Source organism: Dreissena polymorpha, chromosome 2 (genome assembly GCF_020536995.1).
Source record: "Dreissena polymorpha isolate Duluth1 chromosome 2, UMN_Dpol_1.0, whole genome shotgun sequence".
In the NCBI taxonomy this organism is placed as follows: domain Eukaryota; kingdom Metazoa; phylum Mollusca; class Bivalvia; order Myida; family Dreissenidae; genus Dreissena; species Dreissena polymorpha.
In genome coordinates, this window is record NC_068356.1 from 147,582,290 (window position 1) to 147,609,350 (window position 27,061).

Genomic DNA, 27,061 nt, shown 5'->3' on the forward strand with positions numbered 1-27,061 from the left:
GACGTCATCAAGACGTTTTAGACATAGTGATAAAATTAAACAGACTCATACAATTAAATAATTATGAAAGTTTAAATAGTTAATAGTTAATGTGTATTATGAATTTTAGTTCTTTGACTAAGACGTCTTTAAGATGCCGGAATAATTAAAACTCTTTGCTTTTACTTACTTTAAATTAAATAAGCTAGTTAAAGGGGCCAATAAATGTATTCACATATTATACAAAATGATTTAATTTGAAAATACAATACCTTGAATACCTGTATAAACATCAACGTAATTAAAGTACAATAGTGTTCACGGTTTTAATTTTATTTAAAGGAAATCGTAAACATTATGTTAAAATATTTTTGGTAAATAATCATATTTGAAATGATTTCAGTTAAAGCTTTATTGATTAACATTAAACAAGGGTATTCAATAAAATGATCCTTTGCAAAATAAAAACGTATGAACTATACTTTCAATATAATTTTGTTAACATGTTCATGACAATCAAACTGTAGTAATGGAGTCGATCACCGTTATTGCGAATTCTACCACAGTCAAATACGCATGCACATTAGAATGAGAAGAAAGTCTACCATGTGTTATTACTCCGATAAACCAACGGTTGTAAGTATGACGTCACTTTGATTTTGCGCGCACTGTTCATGAATTAAGACGACGTCATTTGATTTTCATTGTTGTGGTGGCTTATCGTTTACGCGGAAAAGTGGAGGACGTTCGGTTAATATAATTCTCATTTATAACCTTTCAATCGCGGATAACTTATTAATGAAATCGTGTTAGAATCGAAATAATCGACGTGTAAGCGTTGGTTATTGTGGTTATAACCAACGGTTCGTCTTTCCTATGCTTGTTACCAAACCACTCGGGCTACGCCCTCGTGGTTTAATTACTATGTATCGGAATTCCAAAGCGTTGACTATTACCGATATAACCAACGCTTACACGTCGATTATTTCTTAAATCTACCACAGTTGCACACGCATGTACATCAGAATGAGAAGGGAGCTTACCGTGGGTTATTACCCCGACATACCAACGGTTGTTTAAACTAACGTCACTTTGATTGTCCGCGCACGGTTCATGAATAAAGACGACGTCATTTGATTTTCATAGTTGTGGTGACGTCATGTTTTCTCGGACAATGAAATCGTATTAGAATCGAAATAATCGACGTGTAAGCGTTGGTTATTTCTGTAATAACCATCAGTTTGTCGTTCCAATGCTTGTTACCACTACTCATCGGAACTCCAAACCGTTGGTTGTTTCCACAGTAACCAACATTTACACTTTGATTATTTCTTAATTCTACCACAGTCGGATACGTATACAATTTAGAATGAGAAGGGAGCTTACCGTGGGTTATTACCCTGATAAACCAACGGTTGTAAGTATGACGTGGCGTTGATTGTCCGCTCACTTTGAGGTTGACTCACTACATTCAAGCGACGCACGATATGACACTCAACATTTGAAGTTGACATGCGACAATCAAGATTTGAGTGTCGCATATCGCGCTGGGTTTTAGACAAAAAATATTGCACAAAATCTTGACTGTCGACTGTATTGTCGATTGTCATATAGTGCGTCGTGATGAATGTTGCGTGTCGCTTCGCATGTCGACTTCATTTGTCGTATGTCGACTTCAATTGTCGTGTGTCGAAATTCGAGAGCGTCACTCAACGTTTGAGCGACGCACGATACGGCGCGCGACATGCGATATGATACTCGACATTATATCGAGCAAATGTCGCGCAAATGTCGCCTGTCGACCTAAAATTGCCTAGGTCGTCACGCGTTATTTGCTCGACGCACGTAGCGACGCGCGACGCACAATATGACACTCGACATTATATCATGCAAATATCGCGCACGTGTCGCATTTTGACCGGTGTGAGAGTAATATTTTCAACTGCAAGCACGGTGTCATAGTAACTATTCAGCAAGATGCCGCCATTTTTTACTTGTAGCTAAAAAAGTTACTATAACACCGTGCTTGCAAAACATAAATATAACTAATTTTAATTTTCTGTCTTGTATTGTTTCTATTAAATACTGCGTACTTTAATAAAATAACTAACAAAAACGTTAACGCTGTCACAAAAGTAAATACTAAGTGTTGCAATACAAAAAAGTTTGAATCCGTATTTGTTGTTTTTGAACATATCCTTAATACTCGTTTTAATATCTCTTCCAAAACCATATCGTTTCAGCAGCTTTATGTCAGGCGGAGAACATTTAACACGGGGAATATTCAACATCCATAATTAAAAATACCTACGATATAGTATGCATGTCTTTTGCACATAGCCGGATATAAGTTTCACTACAAACATCTTATCATTACATGCGATTATGTTTGGGCTAGATATAATTATTTCAATCATTTGCATTTTATAATATACATTCGCCTTGTGCATTGTGCATTGGCCTTGGACAGTAGATGAACCCTATTGAAATTGGGTTCAGGAGGTCAAAGGTCAAGGTCACACTCACAATAAGTGCGAAAATCGTTTCCGATCAATAACTCGTAAACAAATTGACTGATTGCTTAATTCTTCACGTGTGCATTAACCTTGGACAGTAAATGATCCCTATTTAAATTAGGGTTACAATGTCATAGGTAAAGGTCAATGTTACAATAAGTGTCAAAATCTATTCCGATAAATAACTCGTCAACGAATTGACTGATTGACTTGATATTACCCATATGCACTGGCCGTGGACAGTAGATGGCACCTAGTTATTGTATTATAATATTCTCTCCCCATATACTGTAACAACGATTTAACAGTAGTGCATAATTCTGTGTCAACTAAAAACTTAATTAAATGGCTAAGTCACAATTATGTGATAAGATTTACTCTTTAAGTCACAATTATGTGATAAGATTTACTCTTATTGTCAGTTTTGTTGCATACAATCCTTTGTAAAGGCCCCCATTTTTTTAGGGGGGCGGGTGCATGCATTTGTTACATTTTTTAGATTTGCCACTGTGTAACTTCATTGTGTTTTGATGTTACTTGTTTAATGTTTAATTATAATAAATCGAATCATAGACCAATTCAAAAATAAGTTATAGAAGATATTACACTATCATGCAAGTGTTTTTATTTTCCAAATGTTTACGACATCCGATGATAAATACAAGATGTATTATAAAAAATGTAACTTTACGCATTGAAAACCCGGTAAAGTATTTAAATAGTAAAACATATTTCAATTTTACCTTTTCGTTGTTTGTAATCGTAGCAAAATGCGCAATCACTGAAAGCTATGGGTTTTCTGTTTAGAAAAGATTAAAGTAATGACCTTTTAGAAAAAGGTTTAGCAAGCATTATGTGTTGATGGAGTTCCATTAACATTACTTACATGCAGGTATATATCAACGCTATAACCGTTGGATACGGTCTGAATATCCAACACATGGGTACATTCAAATAATTACATCACCCACATAAATGCGTATAGTGTTAGTTATACACGTGGCTTAATTTAAACAACTACTATAAATATATCGAATGAAAATGATGTACGAAAATACAATTTTGATTTGACACGTAGTCTTATATTATTATGTTGAATTATTAAATGAATATGCTGGGCAAATGTTTGCAGATTATCCAATAACTTATACACGTATAATTACTTAAAGTTTTTATATAATACTTGTACTGGATTATAAATACAAAAATATTATTCCATAAAATGAATTGCCTACATAACTGTGTGTGCGTATTTTATTAGATAAAAAAGAAATCGTTATCGTATGGAAGGACATGATGAATATTAAGTGATTAAAACAACATAATGACGTTCGATGCTATGTTGTATGTATGTAATCAATTATGTTCGAAATAAATACACAACTAAGCTTGTTTATAATCAATGCGCATTTTACTTACATAATTGTACAGATGGCGGAAGGTGATCCATGGCGTGATAAGGCGGAGCATGGAGGTATCCCACGTAACAGCGGCCTTTACAGTCGTCACTCCATAGTAAGAAGTGGTGTTTGTGCAGTTCACGTAGACGTTGTCAGTTCCGGTGTATGTGGAGTTCACGTAGAAGTTGTCAGTTCCGGTGTATGTGCAGCTCACGTAGAAGTTGTCAATTCCGGTGTATGTGCAGTTCACGTAGAAGTTGTCAGTTCCGGTGTATGTGCTGTTCACGTAGAAGTTGTCAGTTCCGGTGTATGTGCAGTTCACGTAGAAGTTGTCAGTTCCGGTGTATGTGCAGTTCACGTAGAAGTTGTCAGTTCCGGTGTATGTGCAGTTCACGTAGAAGTTGTCAGTTTCGGTGTATGTGCAGTTCACGTATAAGTTGCTAATACTGGTGTATGTGCAGTTCACATAGAAGTTGTCAGTTCCGGTGTATGTGCAGTTCACGTAAAAGTTGCTTGTACTGGTGTATGTGCAATTCACATAGAAGTTGTCAGTTCTTGTTTATGTGCAGTTCACGTGTAAGTTGTCAGTTCCGGTGTATGTGCAGTTCACGTAGAAGTTCCTAGTACTGGTGTATGTGCAGTTCACGTAGAAGTTGTCAGTTCCGGTGTATGTGCAGTTCACATAGAAGTTGTCAGTTCTGGTTTATGTGCAGTTCACTTAGAAATTGCTAGCACTTGTGAATAAGCAATTCATGTAGAAGTTGTAATTACTGGTGTATATATGAAGTTTACATATAAGTTGTAATTATTAAGGTATGTGAGGTTTACATATCAGTTGTAAGTACTGGTATATGTGCAGTGCTCGTAGAAGTTGAAAGTACTGGCATATGTGCAGTGCTAGTAGAAGTTTTAATTACTGATGCATATGCAATGCACATAGACATTGTAATTACTGTTGTATGTGCAGGACACGTATCAGTTGTATGTTTTGGTGTATGTGCAGTGCTCGTAGAAGGTGAAAGTATTGATGTATGTGCAGTGCTAGTAGAAGTGTTAAGTACTGATGTATATACAATGCACATAAACATTAAGACTAACATTGTAATTACTGGTGTATGTGCATGGCATATATAAGTTGTATGTTTTGGTGTATGTGCAGTGCTCGTAGAAGTTGCAGCGATAGTTGAAAGTACTGGTGTTTCAGCAGTGCACATAGAAGTTGTAAGTACTGGTTTATCTGCATTTTATACACGTTGCATGTACAGTTGTATGTACAGTTCACGTAGAAGCTGTAAGTAATGGTGTATGTGCACTTCCATCACAAGTCGGTTTCGTAAAATACTATTATACATACATATTTAAAATACATATATCAGTATTTTATGTGAAAATAGCATAGCAGAAAATTGACAATGAGTTCTTTTTTACGTTGTGAATTTCTGCAGTAAAAAATGTTTGCATTAATAAAGCTCTATGCGTTGATGGTTTTTTGCATTGATTATCTGATTATCCTGTATACGAGTCAAATTCTAACTTCGGGATAAACACACTCATTGCTTATTTGTTTAAGCTTAAACAGATTTAACATATTCAGCCAATTTTAGATGAGTTTAATGTCTTAAGAACATATTGTGTTATAACATGTATGGGTTCGTATAGGACGCGTAGGCTTGGATTGCTATGGACCGTTTCATATTGTTTAAGGAGCATATTATGATTTCCTGCAATTTGAATGCTTTCATCACTATCAGGTTCAGTGTGAAAATGCCTCACTAGAGATGTGCACTCTGATGAACTGTCTCGGTTATGGGCCTCCCATCAGACAGGCACGGAGAGACGCCTACAGGGAACATGATAGGCTGATGAATGCTCGAGAGCATTCTAACATAATGCTGATCACTACGGGTAGCAAGGCAGAGGGGCTGACAGGCGTGTATGAAAGTGACGTGGATATTATGTATGTTTTAGAAGGCATCATGTGTTTAGAAAATGGTGTTGATTCTGACAAATTACCAAGGGAGACTACTGTGTTTACATTAAACACCGGCGTGTGCTACCACGGACACTCTAGGCTTAATTTACTCGAGCGACGTGGCGACATTATTCCATCAAAAATCTGTGATGCTCTGTGTGAAGATGAAAATGGGCGTGTCCTCCTGAGCAGTGCTTTATTTGTTGATGTTTTTAAAGACAGAACATCTGCGCCAAACGAGATTCGCCATGAACGTGCAGGGCCATCAATGCCGAGTTCATCAGGGCCATTTCATATAGACAATGTATTTTCTTTACGCTGCTATTGTCCTGTCATACTATCGAGATGGGCAGAGCGAACTCGCCATTGGCCACCACCGGATATCGTTCGTAAAGTCGTAACTATGGGATCATTTGTAACACCTGTTGGTTTTAAGGGTAGCGAATATCATCATCTAGAATGGAGGATTTGTTTTAATACTGGGGAGAATGAACTTATGAGCAGTCTTAATAACACCCAGGTCTACATTTATGTTTTATTGAAAATGGTTGTTAAGGATGTGTTAAAGCCAGTAAAGAAAGAAATTACATCATACACAGTGAAAAACATTGTATTGTGGCTTGCGGAAAACAATCCACAGGCACAGTTCAATGAAAGCAGTGTGTTTTATTGGCTTCGGGAAGGATTGGAGAACTTAAGAACGGCAATATTAAAGATCGAACTGCCATATTATATGATACCAGAAAGGAATCTAATGGCAGCATGCGGACTGGATGAAGGACAAAAATGTACATGGGTAAATACTATCACGGACATGATGAACGAAGGTTCAAATGCATTACTAAGATTGCCGAGGATACGGAAGGCAATAATATCGCATCCAGAGCCACTGGTGTGGTATAACAAGAAAAGAATTGAGATGGAACTTCTGCATTTGAAGCTCTGGAACAGAATAACACAGTGTACGGATGAGAATGGTGTGGTCAATATGTCGGATCCTATGCAATGTGCGATACTGAGTCGTATAAATGAGTTAGCGATAGAGGTCCATACGAGGATGAATAGGGAAGGAAGTCGTTTGAATGATCTGATAGAGATACTAAATATGATGATTATGTAATTGTGTTGTAAATGCCAGTTATTCCATGCAATGCATATTTCCAACAATGCACTACAGAACGTAGTTAATTTAGGGCGTCTAAACATAACATATATATCGAGGGCTGAACGGAAAACTGCAGTATCTCCTTCTTTATTTAATATGAGTTACAACAGTCTTCCGTTCAGCCCTCGATATGTGCTCATGTGTGGTTTGATATTTGGTAATATCAATAGTGTTTAGTTTTCCCTTCGTAAGTCATTTAATTGTTCGGACGTTTATTATTGGATTGTTCAGTTTTGTTTGTTAATTTAAAAAACGGTCCGTACACTTATAAGTGTTCACAGTCATTACGTACCGAGTACATGTATAAATCGGTAACTTTATAAATTCATTCTTTATTTCAGATCAACTTTGTTAATAATATCTATTAATTGTCACCCAATCTTATTTGGAGTGCTCTGATTTAATCCAACAAATGTGCATACTTATAGAATCTCTGTCATTCGTTGTTTTTTGTTGTAGGCACATTTGTTTGACATGCGTTTATATGGTGTGCTCCTTTTTCCGCTCACAATAGTCCTTGATGATGTAACAGATAAATTTGGTTCGTATGACCGTTTTAACATTAAGCTATACATATTAATATGCACATGTAATATGGATCGTAAAATGCAGATTATCGAACATAAATGTGTGTTATTTGATATAAATTACACCTAAATACATTATTAACGACACGTGAAGCATTAATAAATCTTCCTTTGTTTATCGAACCTACTGGTACGATGTGACGTTACTTTCATTGGTAAAGTATGTCATTTGAATTATCCTGCATAATGAAGCTGCATCTAGGTTTTAAGGCACATAATTTTTTAAGGCCCCAGATTTCTGATTCGCATGCAGATTTTATTAGATAAAAGCAAAATGCTCAATGGGTCATTGTCGACCTGATATGGCCCACAAGTCACCCGGGGTTGACTTAAAGCCGACACTAGTCATCCCCGGATGACATGAAGTCGTTTGTAGTCACCCGGGGGTTACATGAAGACGATTCCTGTCACGGGGGTGACTTCAAAACGATTCTAGTCAACCTTTGAATCAGCATAAAGTCACCCTCAGCAACAATTTTATTGTAATCCTTACATTTTATTATACATACTCTGATTTTAAAATTCTCTTTTTTCTATTTTAACTTACATGTTGTTTTTAATGTTTTCGGAATAAGCCGCTTTCTGGTCGAATGCGCGTGCGCTTTTAACAACATCTAAATGCGATGCGGTGCCGTTTGATAAAAAAATACACGGGTGACTAGAAGCCGATTCTTGTCACCCGGACAAAGAAGATAATGTTATGTCCGTATTATGCGATACTCGCGAAAGTGACAGTTATGCAATTGATCATACTTTCAAAATATTATCTGAATGTATGCATTTCTTGTTCAATGTGTATGTCTTTGTAAATTTTATTCCTTTAAACGAGCATTCCTGTTGTTTGAAATTCATATTTAATTAGGAATGCAAGAGGCTAACCGGTTAACCTACCGAAACGACCAGTTAACCGGTTACATTTTCGGAAAAAGATTAACATGAAAAAAAATATTGTAGTATGCTTTTTTTATTGGAATAATCTTTACTCTTTTTCATAATACAATTCGTACGATTTTACGTTTTTCGCGTGACATACTGCCAATTTTAGCTGGCAACTAGTAAAAACAACATGCCGCGCCATCGACGGTAGTAAATAACGTGTCAATTAAAAAGGCAATAAAGCAGAACCTTTGTGGTAACAAGCAGGGGGTACGTTTTGATAATTTGCACTGTTGTGTTTAACTCACGAAAATTTAACTAGCGAACTGCGTGGAGTGGGGACTATTACCGAAGAGGCAATTGACACGTTTATAGATTTCGCCATCAATTTCAATTGAGACATTGGATGACTTATTTTGATGTTTTATTAGCCAATATTCAACACTGATTGCCAGCAAAAATAAAGTATTTATAAGTTACAATTTTATCAAGACTTGCATTCGTAGTTAAAATCTTGTCGAGATAACTTCTTATTTGTTCTATCAGAAATTTAAATCAGTGTTAGTAATGTACGTGATCCACGATGCCACCACTACCGTCTGAGGCAAGTTTCATTTAAGAAAGCAATTACTTTAACTAATTTAATAAATAAATATTAATATTAAAACAGAATACACAAAGAAACATACCATTTGTGAACGATACGACGCGAACGTAATGTAAGCGACCCAACTAAAAAATAAGGTAATGACACGTAAAATAATACTAGTATTGGGTAATTCTTTAATAAAATACTCATATTCTTTCACGTTGGAAAAATAAATACAATATATAGCAAACATTTACAAAATTATTAAAATAAATGTCACAATACATGTTATTAAGAAACAGACATGTTATCAACACAAGCGCTCTCAAATTACTTCCGTTTTATAGAGAGTAGAGGTAGGAGCGGTATGACATTATTTACGTTAACTTTAACATTTGAACCACTTAAGGAGTTTCGGTTAACCGGTTACCAACCGGTTACGGCAAAAGGTTAACCGGGTAATGATTTGTGTAACCGCTTGCATCTCTATATTTAATACATGATGTTCCGTGCATTTCTGTCGTTATGATGAATATTCAACATTTGAGTAATTCAATTACATTAATTTAATAGATGTCGTTTAATCCTTTTAGAAGAATTGCGATGCTAAATATTATGTTAAATGTTTATTTACTTAAGTGTATGATGTGACAGTTTCTCTACGTTGTGTATTTAACGTCCAAGGCGGTGACCCCAACACATATTGTAAATCTGAGAAAATAATCTTAAAAACATCGTGTAGAGGTTCTGGCCATACTTTTGTTCGTAGAATTGCGTTTAAAGACACATGCCACAAGGTAGAAGGTCAAACCATGGTCCTAAGCATACCATGGATTTGTTTGTTAGTTTTTTTTTGTTTGTAAGAATTTTCCGCCGTGTTCAAAAATATTTCATTCCAATCACAGCGGTCTGTTAAACTGTTAACACGTGTCCTGTGTAAGTTGGTTTATAACTTCTAAGTGCAAATACTTACGTCAAAAATTGAACACTGGCCTACATGAATCACAGGTCAGGGAAGAATGGACGTACAAATAATGTCAATGACGATCAAAACACACCGGGACGGGAATCGAGCCCACGATCCTCAAATGTTAAGTCAAGCCTTTAACCATAATGATCAAACCATATGGCTTTCTCGGTAGCGGGTTCGTTGCTTTTTAACAGTTTTGACTTATCAAGTCGGTCCTTAGATATCACATTATCAACCTTAAATTTTCTATTTATACAACCACCCATCTTTGGTTCTTCAACCTTACATTCTCTTTATATACATCGAGCGATCATGGTTTTATAGATATCGTAATATCAATCTTACATTCTCTATTTATACATCCAGTAAATGTGTGTTCCTAGATATCGAAATATCAACCGTACATTATTTATTTATACATTCATAAATCGTGGGTTCTTAGATATCCCACTATCAACATTACATTCTGTAGTTGTACATTCAGCAATCTTACATCCTCAATTTATACATACAGCAATCGTGGGTTCTTAGATATTAAATAATGTAAGAGCGATTGTCCGGTTGGCAAAATAATGTAGGAGCGACTGTCCGCCCTGTAAAAACATCGTAGGAGCGACTGTCCGCGCTGCCAAAACATCGTAAGAGCGCCTGTCTGCCCTGTCAAATTTAGCGTATGAGCGACTGTCCGTAGGAGCGATTATCCGGGATTTATCGCAATATCAACCTTACATTCTCTTTTTATACATCCAGCAATCGTGGGTTCTTAGATATTAAATAATGTAGGAGTGATTGTCCGGTTGGCAAAATAATGTAGGAGCGACTGTCCGCCCTGTAAAAACGTAGAAGGAGCGACTTTCCGCCCTGCCAAAATATCGTAGGAGCGCCTGTCTGCCCTGTCAAATTAAGCGTATGAGCGATTGTCCGTAGGAGCGATTGTCCGGGATTCATCGCAATATCAACCTTACATTCTCTATTAATACATCCAGCAATCGTGGGTTGTAAGATACCGCAATATCAACCAAACATTCACTATTTATACATGCAGCAATCGTGGTTTCTTAGATATCGCAATATCAACCTTACATTCTCAATTTATACATCCAGCAATCGTGGATTCTTAGATATCGTAGTATCAACCTAACATTCACTATTTTACATGCAGCAATTGTGGTTTCTTAGATATCGTAGTATCAACCGTACATTCTCTATTTGTACATGCAGAAGTATTAATAGAAAATGTATGGTTGTCACCTTTTCATTTCATATCATATGTTATCAGACAAACAAGCAGTACAAAATAGTACCGGTATTCAGGCAATCGGACAAAGCGACGGCTATATTCCGATACCACTGGCACAAACATATGTATCCACCATCAAGTTGATAGTTTTTATTTATTTATGTACGCCACTACGGTACTGAACAAGTAAAACTAAACCTGTCTCTCAGACATATTTACAACTTATAACATATTCAACTAAAAATTTCATTGCTAAAAAAGGTGCCATCAATAGATACAATTAGTTGGTAAAATCAACATCTGTGTATGATAATAGATAAATATCTTGATTTTACCAAATCAACATAAAAACCAACAAAATTGTGTCTTATTTATAAGTAAATGCATTCAATATATCATTTAATAAATTAATTAGCATGTGTTTACCCAATATACATGTCTGTGCTCTGTGACCAAGGGGTTTAATGCTTGTGTGTAAAATGCTGTCCAAGTCTTTTCAGTCTGCACAAGCTAATCAGGGAAGGAACTTTCTGCTTTTTATATTTTTCGTTTAAAGAAAGTCACTCCTTAGCAAAAATCAAGTTTAGTCGGGAAGTGTCGTCCCTGATTAGCCTGTGCAGACTGCACAGGCTTATCTGGGAAGTTATTTAACGCACATGCTTTAAACCCCCTTTATTGCAGAGCACGTCCCAATTATTAATGAACAGTACAATCAGTTAACATTCTAAAGCTGAATGTGAGACAGTGTGAATTGTACTGGTTTTAATTTTGGTGTATCAAATGACACACGATGACTGCATAGTACAGATTCCATCTGTAACAAAGTGTTTTTCTGCGGTAAAAAGTTTCCAAATCTACTCTAACATTAACCAATACAACTGAAAGAGTTTCATTAACTTCTCTGTTTATCACACTCTGTCCTGTGTATGAAGTTTTCTGAACTGTGTTTCCATGACAACTTGAATTGTTTCTTGTTTCGTGTTGTATCAAAGGTTTCCATCACCACTCTGCGTGTTCTGTACTGTGTATCTAAGACTAATCGTTTAAGTTATTTGTACATATCACAGGTTCTGTTTTAGGAAGTTAAGCACCAAGACGCGGTAGTGTTCGGACGCCTCGTGACTTCGGATGCCATGTCTCTCATTGGGATACAACTGAAATATACAATGAGTCTGGATCTGAGAAAGCCGCAGTTAATGAATGTGCGTTAAGTGTCGTCCCAGATTAGCCTGTTCAGTCCGCACAGGCTAATCAGGGAAGACACTATCCACATAGACCGTATTTTTGTTTTGAATAGAGTTTATTTTAAAAAAAATTCCATAACAGCTGAAATTATAGTTCCAGATAAGCCTTTGTGAACTGCACAGGTTATTCTTGGAAATACTTTACGGATGTGTATTAAGCTCTGTTTGAACAGATTGCGGCACACATATTTGACTGACATAAAATGAAGTTGGTTAAAAAAAAATTAACCCGTTTTTGCAAAAAAAAATGGCATAATATATACGGACAGTGCCGTTGAAAACATAACACAATCATGACTTCCTTGGTTCCTACAACTTAAGTCTAAACTTATAATCAACATTGACTTTGTCTTACACCTATAAATCTTTCTTATTTGTTTTTATGCCAACCAACTGTTCACAAATGTATAAATTGAATTGTGTTTTTTTAAACTATTATCGGAGATAACAAACTTAAAAGACTAATCTTTATAAAGAGCAAAATAACACAACAAACATACAAGAATGCTACAGAGTTGTTAATGAGAAATAAATAGTTGAACATGAGAAAAATATAAAGCTTTTGTACCACTTAACGACATAATACTTCAGAATGATTCTGTTGTAACTCTTTTATTTCTGACCACTAAACTTGTTGAGTGCTTACAAAACATAACAGTGCTTGTGAGCTATATGACAACTTAAGACTGTACTTGTGAACTACAACTAGCCCGGGCAAAACACCTAAAGACCATTTTTACTCCTTCATGACAACTGGCCCCTGTCACTCACCTGTAGAGTGTGTGGTTTGCAGGCCTTCACTAGAGCGTTCACCAGTTTGCTCGTGTGTAAGAAGTGGACATTCTCATCCATCAAACCATGAACGATCAGTAGAAGATTCTCACTGAAAATATGAACGATTAGTATACGATTCATACTGAAAACATCAATGATCAGTAGATGATTCTCGCTGAAAACATGAATGATCAGTAGACAGTTCCCACTGAAAACATGAACGATCAGTATACGTTTCTCGCTGAAAACATTTACGATCAGTAGACGATTCTTGCTGAAAACATGACGATCAGTAGACAGTGCTTACTGAATATATGAACGATCAGTAGACAGTTCTCATTGAAAACATGAACAATCAGTCAACGGTTCTCACTGAAAATATGAACCATCAGTAGACGATTCTCACTGAAAACGTGCACTAGTATGTTATCAAAGATACATAAGATGGGGAATGGGATGCAGTTGGATTTCTATTTTATGAAATAATGTCAGAAATTGAGTCCCTTAGTACAGGATATAGAGAATAATAGGCTATCGTTGTGTAATACACCAGGTGGGGCTTAGAATTATTTCTTATCCTATTATATCACACAAGAAAAGGGTAGTAACCTGCTTTCCTGTTTATCATACCTCTATATATAAAATTATTAAGAAATAATAAAATATGATCGCTACGACTCTGTAGCTTTGGCAGTCATGAATATGTTTCATGACCTTTGAGTATAAAATATACTTCATCTTAGAATGAAATTGTTTCCCTTATTGAAACCAATTTATTTCCACCAAAACATAAAGACTTTATAGTCGATTTCAAGTAAAGTACCTCAAAACATTGACATATATAACCCACGTATCAACAAAGAGGTGTGATGTATAGAGAATAACAGGTTACTGCCTGATCTTTTTTATATTTATCTTCCAAGGCTTAGAATAATATAATGGCGAGGCTTGCAGAGCCTGATATATTACAAAAAGATCAGGCAGTTACCTGTTTTTCTGTTAATCATATCTCAGCGTCCCCAATTTTAAAGAAATAATGAAACAGGAGATGTGTTTGTCAGAAACACAATGTTCCCTATTGCACCACTTTGAAATAAAATTTCAATATATCATTTGGCAGGTTTAGAAATTATCTCCCTTTTAAAGCTTATTACTTCCCTTGGATTAAATATGTTGACTCTTGACCTTGAAGGATGACTTTGACCTTTCATCATTCAAAATGTTCAGCTTCATGAGATACACATGCATGCCAAATATCAAGTTGCTATCTTCAATATTGCTAAAGTTATGGCCAATGTTAAAGTTTTCGGACGGAACGACGGACGGACTGATGGACAATTTAACTGCTATATGCCACCCTACCGGGGGCATGAAGATTGCTAAAAAAATTGCACGCGTGCTTAATATTTGTAAAAAAAAAATTTGCTGTTTGTGTTGCATTTTATGTTAAAAATATATTACATCTTGGTATCAAATTGTTTGTTATGTTGAATCTGATTCGATTTTACTAGAAATCTTTTTTTATACTTGATTATAAGTAATATGACCATCCTCCACACATCATTGATACAAGAACTTCGTGTTGACCATGATATAACAAGACTATTGCCAATCAATAAAAGTCCCCTACCGGCCCCACCATTGTCAGAAATTCCACCATTGTCAGAATATTTTTTGTGTTTCCATAGCAACCATAATGTTTGCCGTTGGAACAAAATGAAATGAAATGCATAATGTCCATATTGCCATCTATCCATGTTTCAAGTTTCATGAAAAAATATGAAGAACTTTAAAAGTTATCGCAGGATCCAGAAAACCACCATTTCCGGCAGTATTTCTAGTCTATTTGTTGCCATAGCAACCATAATTTTTGACGTAGGAACAAAATGAAATAACGTGCATAATGTCCATATTGCCATCTATCCATATTTCAAGTTTCATGAAAAAATATTAAGAACTTTAAAAGTTATCGCAGTATCCAGAAAAGTGTGACAGACTCACAGACTGACGGACACACAGAGCGCAAACCATAAGTCCCCTCCGGTGAAACCGGTAGGGGACTAAAAAATATATCAGGCAACGTTATATCAGGCAGATATCAATGCGGTGGTATGATACATTTTTGTATCGTTTTTTCTTAAGAAACACAAGCGCTGTTTACTGGTAAAGAAACGGACGAACATACTACAACCTTATCAAGAGTTTACACTTATGTAATAATTTTGTCATTCTTCTACCGGCTCATAAGTCGGGAGGTATAACAAGAGGACAGCGTGCTCGACTATTCGAGTGCTTGACAGTATAACGAAAGCCATCATGGGGAAATTGTTCATATTCAATAAGGTCAAGTTAATATAGTCATATTCTATGTGGAAGAGGCCCATAATTGAAACATATTGATCGCTTATGTTTTAAATAAGTTGTACTTTATAGACAATTCTGAGTTCAGGTATATTTTCCACAATCTCTCGAACATTTGGAATTACATAAAACAAACTAATAAGATTTGATTTCAAGTTTGATAGTAATAGCTTGGTTAGGATGGTTGGACAATCCTTCAAAAATAAAGTAAATAAATCTAATAGTCGAGCTAAAAAGATACAAATGTCTTCCATTTTCATAATGTTCACTTCTTAATTTGGGTCGAATTGTCATGAAAACGCAAACATATTTCTGTGCAGTTTTCATGTCTATCTTAATCAAAGCAGTACATACTCTTCAGGTAAGCTGTCCACATATGTGAGCACGTTGCCACGGTGATACCCATACAGGTTGTTAGTGGGCAGGTCCATGTACCGCTTCGTGTATCCAGTGTCGTACAGGTGCCAGTCTACAACCGGGGCACCCGCTATAGACACCTGTGGCATACAAACATCAAATTGAACATCCCATTGGTCAATATCTGTATAATATGAATATAATATAGCGTCATTCTAATAAAAAAGGGCTCAATGCATATGTGTAAAGTGTCGTCCCAGATTAGCCTATGCAGTGCACCTAAATTGGATTTTCGCTAAGAAGAGACTTCCTTTCAAACAAAAAACTATAAAAGCAGAAATTGCCCCTGATAAGCCTGTGTGGACCATACAGGCTATTATTCTTAGACGACAATTTGCTCACATGTATTAAGCCACATTTTCCCAGAATGAGGCTCATACACATATAAATATTCAGTATTCAAAAATGCCTCATAAACAGGGAAACAACTCATACATAATACATATAATAAAGCAATGGCTACCAATATTTTCAAGAATTTCCAATCTCATGCAAGATGATTTGAAACAAAAATTATCACAACATAAAGTGATGTATAAAGTGATGTTCTTAGTGATGTATTTAGTGATGTTATGAAGAGATACATAGAGTGATCATCAAGTGATGTATAAAGGGATACATAAAGGGATCTATAAATTGTTGTATGAAGTTATGCATAAAGTGATGTATAAAAGAAGGTTTCAAATGATGTATACTGACGGAACAAAATTTAGCTACATGTGTTCACATGCATATAAATATTGACACATTAAAATTGTTTCCGATTTATTATTTAATATTGAAAGATTAACCATTAAGCCACATTTCTGTATCAAAATAAATTCATTTCTTCAGGTTCATCTGGTAAAAAATGTTACGTGAATTTCGGCATATCATAATCCAATGTCAAATACTGTCAATATCTGTTATGGCCTCCTGCTTTAGCAATAAGTGCCATGCATCTTCGTCTCATGCTGCCAATAAGGTCACGTATGACTCCTAGAGGGATCCTAGCCCACCTTCTCTGAAGGGCCCGCTCATGGTCGTTTACTTTGTCGACATCATGACGTTTACGTACTCTTCGGCCTAACACGTCCCACATGTGTTCAATCGGAGAAAGGTCTGGAGGTCTGGCAGGCCAATCCAGTGTTACAATATGATTTGGTTATAATACAGACCATGTATGACGTGCAGTGTGAGGACGGGCATTATCCTGTTGTAATATGCGGGCGTGTCCTTGGCGTATGAAAGGTACGACAACAGGTCTGATGATCTCGTCGCAATATCGAACTGATGTGAGTGTTCAGGGGACGTGAACAAGATCTGTTCTTGACTAGTGACTGATGCCACCCAACATCATAACACTGCCACCTCAGTATCTGTCGTGTTCCTTAACGTTTGCGTCATGAAACCGTTTGCCACGACGCCGCCAAACTCTCACTCTTCCATCAGCAAAATCAACGGTGAATCTCGATTCGTCCGTGAATAAAACATCATTCCAGTCGGCACGTGTCCATCGCTGATGAAGTATCGTCCAGTTGAGCCTTTCCTGGCGGTGACGTTGTGACAACGGCACCCCAACGTAGGGTCTGTAGGCACGTAATCCTGACGCTCGCAATCGGTTGCGCACAGTCCTATTGCAAACGAGCGTCCCTGTAGTGTTGTACAGCTTGGCGGCAATCTTACCACTCGTCCAAAATCGATGACCCCTCAATGACGTCATGATGTAATTGTTTTCACGTTGGGTGGTCTTTTTAGGCCTATCGGAGCGAGGTCGGTCATTAGCGCTTCCAGTTTGCTGATACCGTGTCCTTAGGCGACTTACAGTACATTTATGGACACCAAAGTGATTGGCGACGTCATTTACGGGCATGCCAGCAACAAGCATTCCAAGCGCTTGTTGACGTCTTTCCAATGTCAGTCCTGGAACACGTCCCATTTGGAATATCAATTTTTTTTATCCGGCTTTCATTATGTCACTCCTCTACCAATCTACACATTCAAATCGTTTTTGTTTCTATGAAGCATACATTGCTGTTCACGTGCACGACATGGTTTTGTGTTTTTCCGCCCGTATGCTTTCAAGGAACAGTATTATACACGAAAATATATTGAACCGATTTTAGGATCAACACCTTAACGAAAAGATAAACAAAGCCCAAGGTCATTTTATATTTCTTATACCGTAACATTAACCATGTCGCTAAACTTTTTTCCGTCGGTATATAAAGTGATTTACAAAGTGATGCATTAAGAAATGTACAAAGGGATTATAGAGTGTTATTCAAATTGCTGTATATATTGATGTATTCAATGATAAATAAAGGGATGAATAAACTGATATGCAGTTATATACAAATTGATGTATTCGTATTCAATGATTTATAAAGTGATGTATGAAGAGGTTTGACATTAATTTAGGGCACTCACCTTGAATATATCCGGCCTCTGAGCCAGGCCCATTAAGGAGAGGTAGCCACCTGGAAAGAATGTAAGTAACACTTTTATTGTGTAAGGCAATGACTGATATAAGAAGATATCATCTTTGTTTATTGGCCAACTAAAATACTGCATAGGCTAACAAGGGAAGACACTTTCTGCTTTTGTATAATATTTCATTTAAAGGAAGTCGCTTTTAAACAAGAATAATCAGCATCGGCAGAAAGTGTCGTCCCTTATAAGCCTCTTGGTAGGCTTAAATGAGCAGACAATTTATGCACATGCATTAAGCCCCATTTTACCATAGCAAGACTCATATTGTAGAAATAATAGGAAACAAGACAGTCCCAGTAAGTAATATTTCAACACTAGAGAAGTACCTAAATGAAGATAAAGTTGCTGTTTTTGTAACAAATTTCTGCAGATCACTGAATCAAACAAAGCATTAAAGAAGTCAGACAAGAGAAGTTGTGTTTAATGCTAAGCTTTTGTCAAAATATTCGTGAAAACTGCCAACTTACAGTAAATGAACAATCCATTAAACAAAGTCCTGTACCATGTCTTTAATAACAACAGTAGAGTACCTAAATCCAGACACTTCCAAAATAGATGTAATTCCAAAAAACGCAAATTAAGTTTGTAGGAAGGGGTTTATGGTCATTTGTGCCTTAATTGTATTTTCTTTGCATTTTCATTCCATATTGTATTAGTAACGCTTGCTTTACCTACGGTACTGTTTTTATTTCAACCCCAAAACTTGAACAATTCAAACAGGACTAAGCAGCTTAAACAAAACTATAAAGTCTGGTTAAATATAACATATTTTAGAGGCGGGATTGTGCATCGATTAGTACCATAATTATTGATCATACAAACATGTTTCGGGGGTATCCGGATTAAAGTACTAACTGTATAGAGACACTTCTGCCAAACATATTAATGTTTTTAATTTAACCAACGTACAATTCAAAATGACCAAATTATAGTACTTATTGAGTTTGACTGTTTTTTATTAAGTTTGCTTATAGGTTTTCAATAGTTGCATTTTGTAAAAAAAATCAAATAAGTGCAATATATTCGAACCAATGACATAGAGAATTGCTTAAGTCCAGTAAATGGAACCAAACATATTTTTAGTCCTATATAGAGATGAAAACCAATGAAGTCAAGACATAAGAACAGCTCATCAACATAGCGTTAGACCATCCATGTATTGCTAACAGTGAGGCAACAAAGCATAAGACCATCCGTGTATTGCTAACAGTGAGGCAACATACCATAAGACCATCCGTGTATTGCTATCCTATCTTTGTCTATAAAATTTACATGTGATGCCAGCCACTGCAAACCCTCCACTTGATCCTCTATCTCTGTAGTGCCCTGAAACGATGAACACACAGTGACCATGGTAACACACTTGGTGACCATGGCAACACACAGTAGTCATGATATTGATAATGCAACCTTAAGTTGACTTCAGTCTGTATTATATGCAAGCCATTTAGCTGAGTTTCTGTAGCACTCTGAGGTCAGACACCAGATTGGGGCCAGGATTCATAATGATCATACTTAAATCTTAACTTCAGATGAACATCAGTCTAAATAAGCCTTGAGAAATTGTTGGCCTTTCATCTGTATTTCATCTATATTAGGCATTGAAATCCAACATACAGTTACAGGCTGTTAGTTGTTAGGCTTCCAAATTGCAGATGCACTTAACTATATGCACGTCACAAGCTTCTCTACAAATCCCAAGACTCTAACTGAAATTTGTAATCTCAAAGTTCAACACTCCTGCTGCACTTCGTTATCGCAAAGTCCAAGATTCCAGCTGAACTTCATTATCTCAAAGTCCAAAACTCCAACTGCACGTTGTTATCTCAAAGTCCAAAACTCCAACTGCACTTTGTTATCTCAGTCCAACACTCCAGCTGCACTTCATTATCTCAAAGTGCAAGACACCAGCTGAACTTCATTATCTCAAAGTCCAAGACTCCAGCTGAACTTCATTATCTCAGTCCAAGACTCCAGCTGCACTTCATTATCTCAGTCCAAGACTCCAGCTGAACTTCATTATCTCAGTCCAAAACTCCAGCTGAACTTCATTATCTAAGGGTTTCAGACTCCAGCTGAACTTCATTATCTCAAAGTCTATGACTCCAACTGAACTTCATTATCTCAAAGTGCAAGATTTTAGCAAAAATGTGTTATCTTAAAAGTCCATCACTTTAGTGGAACTTAATTATTTAAAAGTCCAAGACTCCAGCTTAACTATCTCAAAATCCAAGGCCCCAGCTTCATGTTGTTATCTCGCTTAACAAATAATTTTGAGACATCCATAGCTAGACATATCAAAATCTACACTTTTACACTTTTCAAGAGTAATTTGATTACTATACTTATCAATATATAAAAAAGCAATCATGTATACTTACAATGATCAAAAACCAATTAGTAATTAGATTCAATTAAAACCACATCAACATAAATGATAATGCAAGTTAAAACTTCAAGGCAAACATATTTATTATATCTAAATGTGGGAAGATGGGGTACTTTTGTTCACTTTGACATATCCGGTATCATGCCCTTGTTAATCAGAGATAACGCAGTTCAGCAGTATCTCTGAAAATAACAACAAATACAGTAACATCATTTATATTCGTTTGCATGAAATTTTGATTTTTTTCAAAAATTGACATAATGGTGCACACATACATTTGCGTATTTTTTATGTTGAGAAAAAAAAGGAAAATGCGTTTAAGTTATTTTCCAATGTGTTTGTGTTAAATTCATGTGATTGTGTTAAATTCATTTGATTGTGTTTACTTCATTTGTTGTGTTAAATTCATGTGATTGTGTTATATTCATGTGATTGCATATACGTTATTTTCCAATGTGATTGTGTTAAATTAATGTGTTGTGTTTCATGTGATTGTGTTAAATTCATGTGATTGTGTGAAATTCATGTGATTGTGTTAAATTGTGTGATTGTGTTAAATTCATGTGATTGTGTTATATTCATGTAATTGTGTTCAATTCTTGTGATTTGGTTTAATTCATAGATTGGTCAACCCACCAAACCAACAAAAATGTATGTCCCAAGAATAATAAGTTTCCAGTACCTCTTATCGAATTGGTTACATGCCAGTCTGTTTTTAATATGGCTTTCAAACTTGATCCCTCGACTACACGAGCCTCTACCATCAATAATGACAACAGCAAAACCTTCCGCAGCCAGTGTGTGTAGTCGTACATGCCTGAAATAGAAAAATATTTTAACCTTGCTCTAGAAAAATGGGCTGAATGCTTATGAATAAAGTAGCCTGCTAGATTAGCCTGTGCAGTTACAGGGAAAACAAAATGGAGCGCATAGCTATTATTTTATTACACGGCTCATACTATACAAGTACAACTGTTTCCTTACTTTAGTCCCTTGTTTTCATATTAAATACTATACAAGTCAATCTGTTTCCTCACTTAAGCCCCTTTTTTCATATAAAATACTGTACAAGTCAAACTGTTTCCTTACTTTAGCCCCTTGTTTTCATATTAAATACTATACCAGTCAATCTGTTTCCTTACTTAGGCCCCTTTGTTTCATATTAAATGCTATACAAGTACAACTGTTACCTTATTTCAGTCCCTTGTTTTCATATAAAATACTGTACAAGTCAAACTGTTTCCTTACTCAGGCCTCTTTCTTTCATATTAAATACTATACAAGTCAATCTGTTTCCTCACTTAAGCCCCTTTGTTTTATATAAAATACTGTACAAGTCAAACTGTTTCCTCACTTAAGCCCCTTTGTTTTATATTAAATACTATACAAGTCAATCTGTTTCCTTACTTTAGACCCTTGTTTTCATATTAAATACTGTACAAGGCAAACTGTTTTACTACCATTGTTTTCATATTAAATACTGTACAAGTCAAACTGTTTCCTTACTTTATACCCTTGTTTTCATATTAAATACTGTACAGGTCAATCTTTTTCCTCACTTGAGTCCCTTGTTTTCATATTAAATACGATATTAATGAAACTGTTTCCTGATTTGAGCCCCTTATTTTCATATTAAATACTGTACAAGGCAAACTGTTTTCTTACCCTTGTTTTCATATTAAATACTGTACAAGTCAATCTGTTTCCTTACTTTAGACCCTTGTTTTCATATTAAATACTGTACAAGTTAAACTGTTTCCTTACTTTAGACCCTTGTTTTCATATTAAATACTGTACAAGTTAAACTGTTTCCTTCCTTCAGACCCTTGTTTTCATATTAAATACTATACAAGCCAAACTGCTTCCACACTTGAGTCCCTTGTTTTCATATCATATATGATACAAGTCAAACTGTTTCCTGATTTAAGTCCCTTGTTTTCATATTAAATACTGTACAATGCAAACTGTTTTCTTACCCTTGTTTTCACATTAAATACTATGCGTTTCAATCTGTTTCCTTACTTGAGTCCCTTGTTTTCATATTAAATACTGTACAAGTCAATCTCTTTCCTCAATAGAGTCCCTTATTTGGATATTAAATAATCTAGCTTACACACAAACTGTAAAACTAGTAAAAAAAATCACCATAGGCCTCGATTAAATTTTAAGCAGCATGCGAATTGTAGCACATTACGACTGCGAAAAGAAAATTTTACTTTACTATAATTCATTTTATTTTCGAAAGAAAATGTTCAAAATCCAATATAGCGGCGATTGCTCCTGACAAAATGATGTCGATGTAAACATAGATTATACATGTACACTATCGACGAGTAAACAGACAATTGCAGCGACTGACACTATATTTGACTTAATATGCAGGGCAATACGTTTTCCGACTTCGGACGACAAATTTAAGGACGCGCATAACGTGTTTTTTTATATAATGTTATGGGTATGCCAATGCATCAATGGCCCCCATGTTAAAAACATTTCCCCGAGAACAGGGAACGACAAAAGTACAAACAAAATCCAAAACACGTTCGAACTAGTATCTTACCTTTAATTATCCTTTAAAATCCATCTAATAATCCATTTAACTCAATAATTGGCGATTTTGCATCTAGGGTCTTTAATTATTACTTTAGCATAGTTAAATAAAGACCCTTATGCCATCCTATCACTATTTTCAAATGAATTTATGAACTCTATAAACTTTCTTCTTCGTCACAAGCTACGTCATGTACTCTATGTACATTACTGCTGTTAAAATGAACCGGAGCAGTTTATCAAATAATAGCCGTTTGTAAACTCGGATGCATTTGCAGATTTCTGCGTACAAACATAATTATGTTTAAACTTGCACAATGTTATTTGTCTATGGTAAAAGCCCTTATTGTACAAGAAAATAATTTAATATATAAATACACAAAGAATGGAAAACATTCCATTACGCAACAGATAAATCAGTGGATAATTCCCGTGTACAAAATGGGACGTTCCGAATTCCAGGGTGGTGGTATTTTTATCATCTAAAACTTTACACAGCTCTATGCTTAACGTGAATTAAATCGGATAGCAAATATTGCAGATTATTTATGAATTGTGCGATATTTGTGTGGCTTGTTGTACATTCTCAAATGCCAAAAGTAAATGCATGGATTATAAACAATGCTCATTACACGAAGTAAGGAAAATGTGATAAATTGACAATTCATATACCGTATGTCGATATACAGTGCATGTACATGTGAAATAAGTCGCGTTTATAATAAATCGTCATTTTTGGGGGACGAAATAAGTGTCATTTTATGACGCCATCAATCAGCTGATTCATTATACGGATGGCAAAAAATTATGTCATATGACTAGATTTAAAGGTTGAAGGTCGTATAATTTTGAAGCTAAAGTTTTCTCGACTTTATTCATTATGAAAAATCATTCAGTGGTTAAGTAAAAAGTAGTCCGTGCACGTGACAGGTATATCCCACAGTGTTGAATACTGGCTAGTATATTCCATAAGGTAACGCGTTGAAAATGGGATAAAATAAATGATGTAATATATGATAAAGCTCAAGATCAACAAGTACTTACCTGTCTATATATATATATATATTTTGTACTGTACATATTTCTATGCCACCAATTATGCTGCATTATCTAAGAAGGTAAGGCTGGCGTAGTTGGTTAGCTATGGCATTTGCCTGTGATCAGGAGGTCTAGTGTTTTATCCTCTTTCACTATATCTCAAGGTATTAAGAACTCATGGGAAAACTGGGGTTAATGCATGTACATAAAATGTCGTCCTTGGATTAGGCTTATCAAAGGCCAAACTTTCGACTCAACTGGATTTCCATAAATGCAGATAAGCCTTTGAGGACTGCACAGGCTAATCTGGGATGACAGTTTTGAACATGCATTAAGTCCAGTTTTCCCACCACATGACTCATAAAACTCCTGATGTTTGCAAGAGTTGTCTCACCTTATCCAGTGTGACGTTGTGAGTGTATCCCAGCTCTGTGAGTCTGTAGACGGGACACGGAGTCTGGTAGGAGACTACATACCTGGCATGGAATAATACAATGATTATAATATTTAATGCTTGTGGGTAAAGTGTTGTCCCAAATTAGCCTTTGCAGACTGCACAGCTAAATCTTGGACCACACGTTCTGCCTACACTATGAAAAGATTTCCTAAAAACTAAAAATAGCACAAAAGCGGATAGTGTCATCCCTGATTAGAGTGGGTAGACTGCACTGGCTAATATGGTTCGTAATTTTATGAACATGCATTAAGCCCCGTTTTCCCATAGTGTGGCTAATATTTATAATTCTGAATACATCAGTTAATTGAAATCAACATATTTCATCTATCATTTTCAAAACTAAATCTGAGTATGTTTTCACAAAACTCTAATGGCTATTTTGTGTTTATTTTCATTTAAATGAAAATGCCTTGATCAAAATTATTGTTAAAAATAATAATAATTTATATTGTATCAATTTAAAAGCTTAACGAATGCGGTTCCAAATAGAAATGTTTCACTAAATTCAACTTAAACTCAGATTTCTCTTTGGAATACCAATCCTGGTGGAGATAACAAGTGAAACCTTGGGTCACTAAAGGTCAAGCATTGTGTTAAACAAGGGGCAGGCAGGATCTATTTTTTAACTTTCTTTTTGCATTAAAAAAAATCGAAGATAGTTAATCCAACACTGTATATATTATACTGCGTTGTTTTAAGTCCATCACTCACAGGTGTTTTTCTAGTGGAGTGTCCTTAAGTCCCAGGAAGTAGATCAGGCCTCGTGTTTCGTCCACCCAGATCTGAAAACAGTGACAAGGGGTTATTAAACCACGCATGAAGATAAAAGCATTTGCAAATTAAAAAGTGCTCCAGGAAAAAGGATTTGTAAACAAAGGAAGACACAAATACAGAAAGACAGGTAATCAATGTTAGCATACAACATAAAAACACAACTTGTAAACAAGACACTGTAAAATAATTTACATTTTTTCTGCCTGAAATTTCCTGGCTGTTTACAAATAACTTTTTCGTTGACATGTACACATTTGTTCCTGTAAATTCTTTGATTTTGGACAAAAATGAGAAATTCGCATTGGTCATTTTCCCATTTTGTTGAGTAAAATTCAAAGATCTGTCAACCCATAAAATCAACGAAAAATCAATTTCCCAAGAAAAATTATGATTTACAGTATAACCCCAAAATAAGACAGGTTCATATATATAATGTTTTAAGACACTGTTACCTCTTTAGAGGACACCTCCCAGTCCCCAGTAGTGATCTGTGTGACCTCACTCTCAAAGGACATCACTGAAAACAGGGTAATATGGGTTGAAGGGTCGGTCACTGAAAACATCGAAATGTGGGTTAAAGGGTCTATCATTGAAAACATGGAAATATGGGTTAAAGGGACAGTCACTGAAAACATCGCAATATGGGTTACAGGGTCTGTCACTGAAAACATCGAAATATGGTTTAAGCCATGAATGCCTAGCGTCTACAAAAAATGCCTTGACAGACAGCGTAGACCTAGATGAGACGCCGCATGATGCGGCGTCTCATCATGGTTTGTGCTGTTTGCTTAAAATAATTTCTATAAGAAATATTCTAAATTAAGAAATAAATATACTAGACATCCCTAATTTTGGAAATAAATTGATCAAATGTAGAAGGATGGGAGAGTCCACTAGGCATAAATGTGTTACAGGGACAGTCACATAAAACAAGGAACTATGGGTTAAAGGGTCAGAGAATGTGAACAAGGAAATATGGGTAAAAGGGTCGGTAAATGAAAACATGGAAATATGGGTAAAAAGGTCGGTAAATTAAAACATGGAAATGAGTGTTACAGGGACAGTCACTGAAAATATGGAAATATGTGTTAAAGGGTCAGTAACTGAAAACATGTTACTATGGGTTAAAGGGACAGTCACCAAAACATGGAAATTTGGGTTACAGGGACAGTCACTGAAAACATGGAATAATGGGTTTAAGGGTAGGTCACTTAAAATATGGATATTGGTATTAAATGGACGGTGAGTTAAAACATTGAAACAAGTGTCAAAGGGACAGGGAGTACAAACA

At 35.7% G+C, this 27,061-nt stretch overlaps 3 protein-coding genes across 3 annotated transcripts in view; 2 read left to right on the forward strand and 1 right to left on the reverse strand.

The window, feature by feature from the left end:
- LOC127869375 (uncharacterized) overlaps positions 1 to 27,061 on the forward strand; it is a 319,605-nt gene that overhangs the window by 83,043 nt on the left and 209,501 nt on the right. The gene's annotated exons all lie outside the window — the stretch shown is intronic.
- The window catches only part of LOC127869376 (uncharacterized), a 161,311-nt gene that overhangs the window by 44,807 nt on the left and 89,443 nt on the right, over positions 1 to 27,061 (forward strand). The gene's annotated exons all lie outside the window — the stretch shown is intronic.
- Positions 11,534 to 27,061, reverse strand: part of LOC127870175 (dipeptidyl peptidase 8-like) — a 74,400-nt gene continuing 58,872 nt past the window's right edge. The window contains 5 exon segments of the mRNA XM_052412832.1: positions 11,534 to 12,448; positions 13,310 to 13,421; positions 16,028 to 16,170; positions 18,500 to 18,549; positions 19,786 to 19,888. Of these exon segments, the coding sequence (XP_052268792.1) occupies positions 12,356 to 12,448; positions 13,310 to 13,421; positions 16,028 to 16,170; positions 18,500 to 18,549; positions 19,786 to 19,888 (501 nt within the window). The 3' untranslated portion in view covers positions 11,534 to 12,355.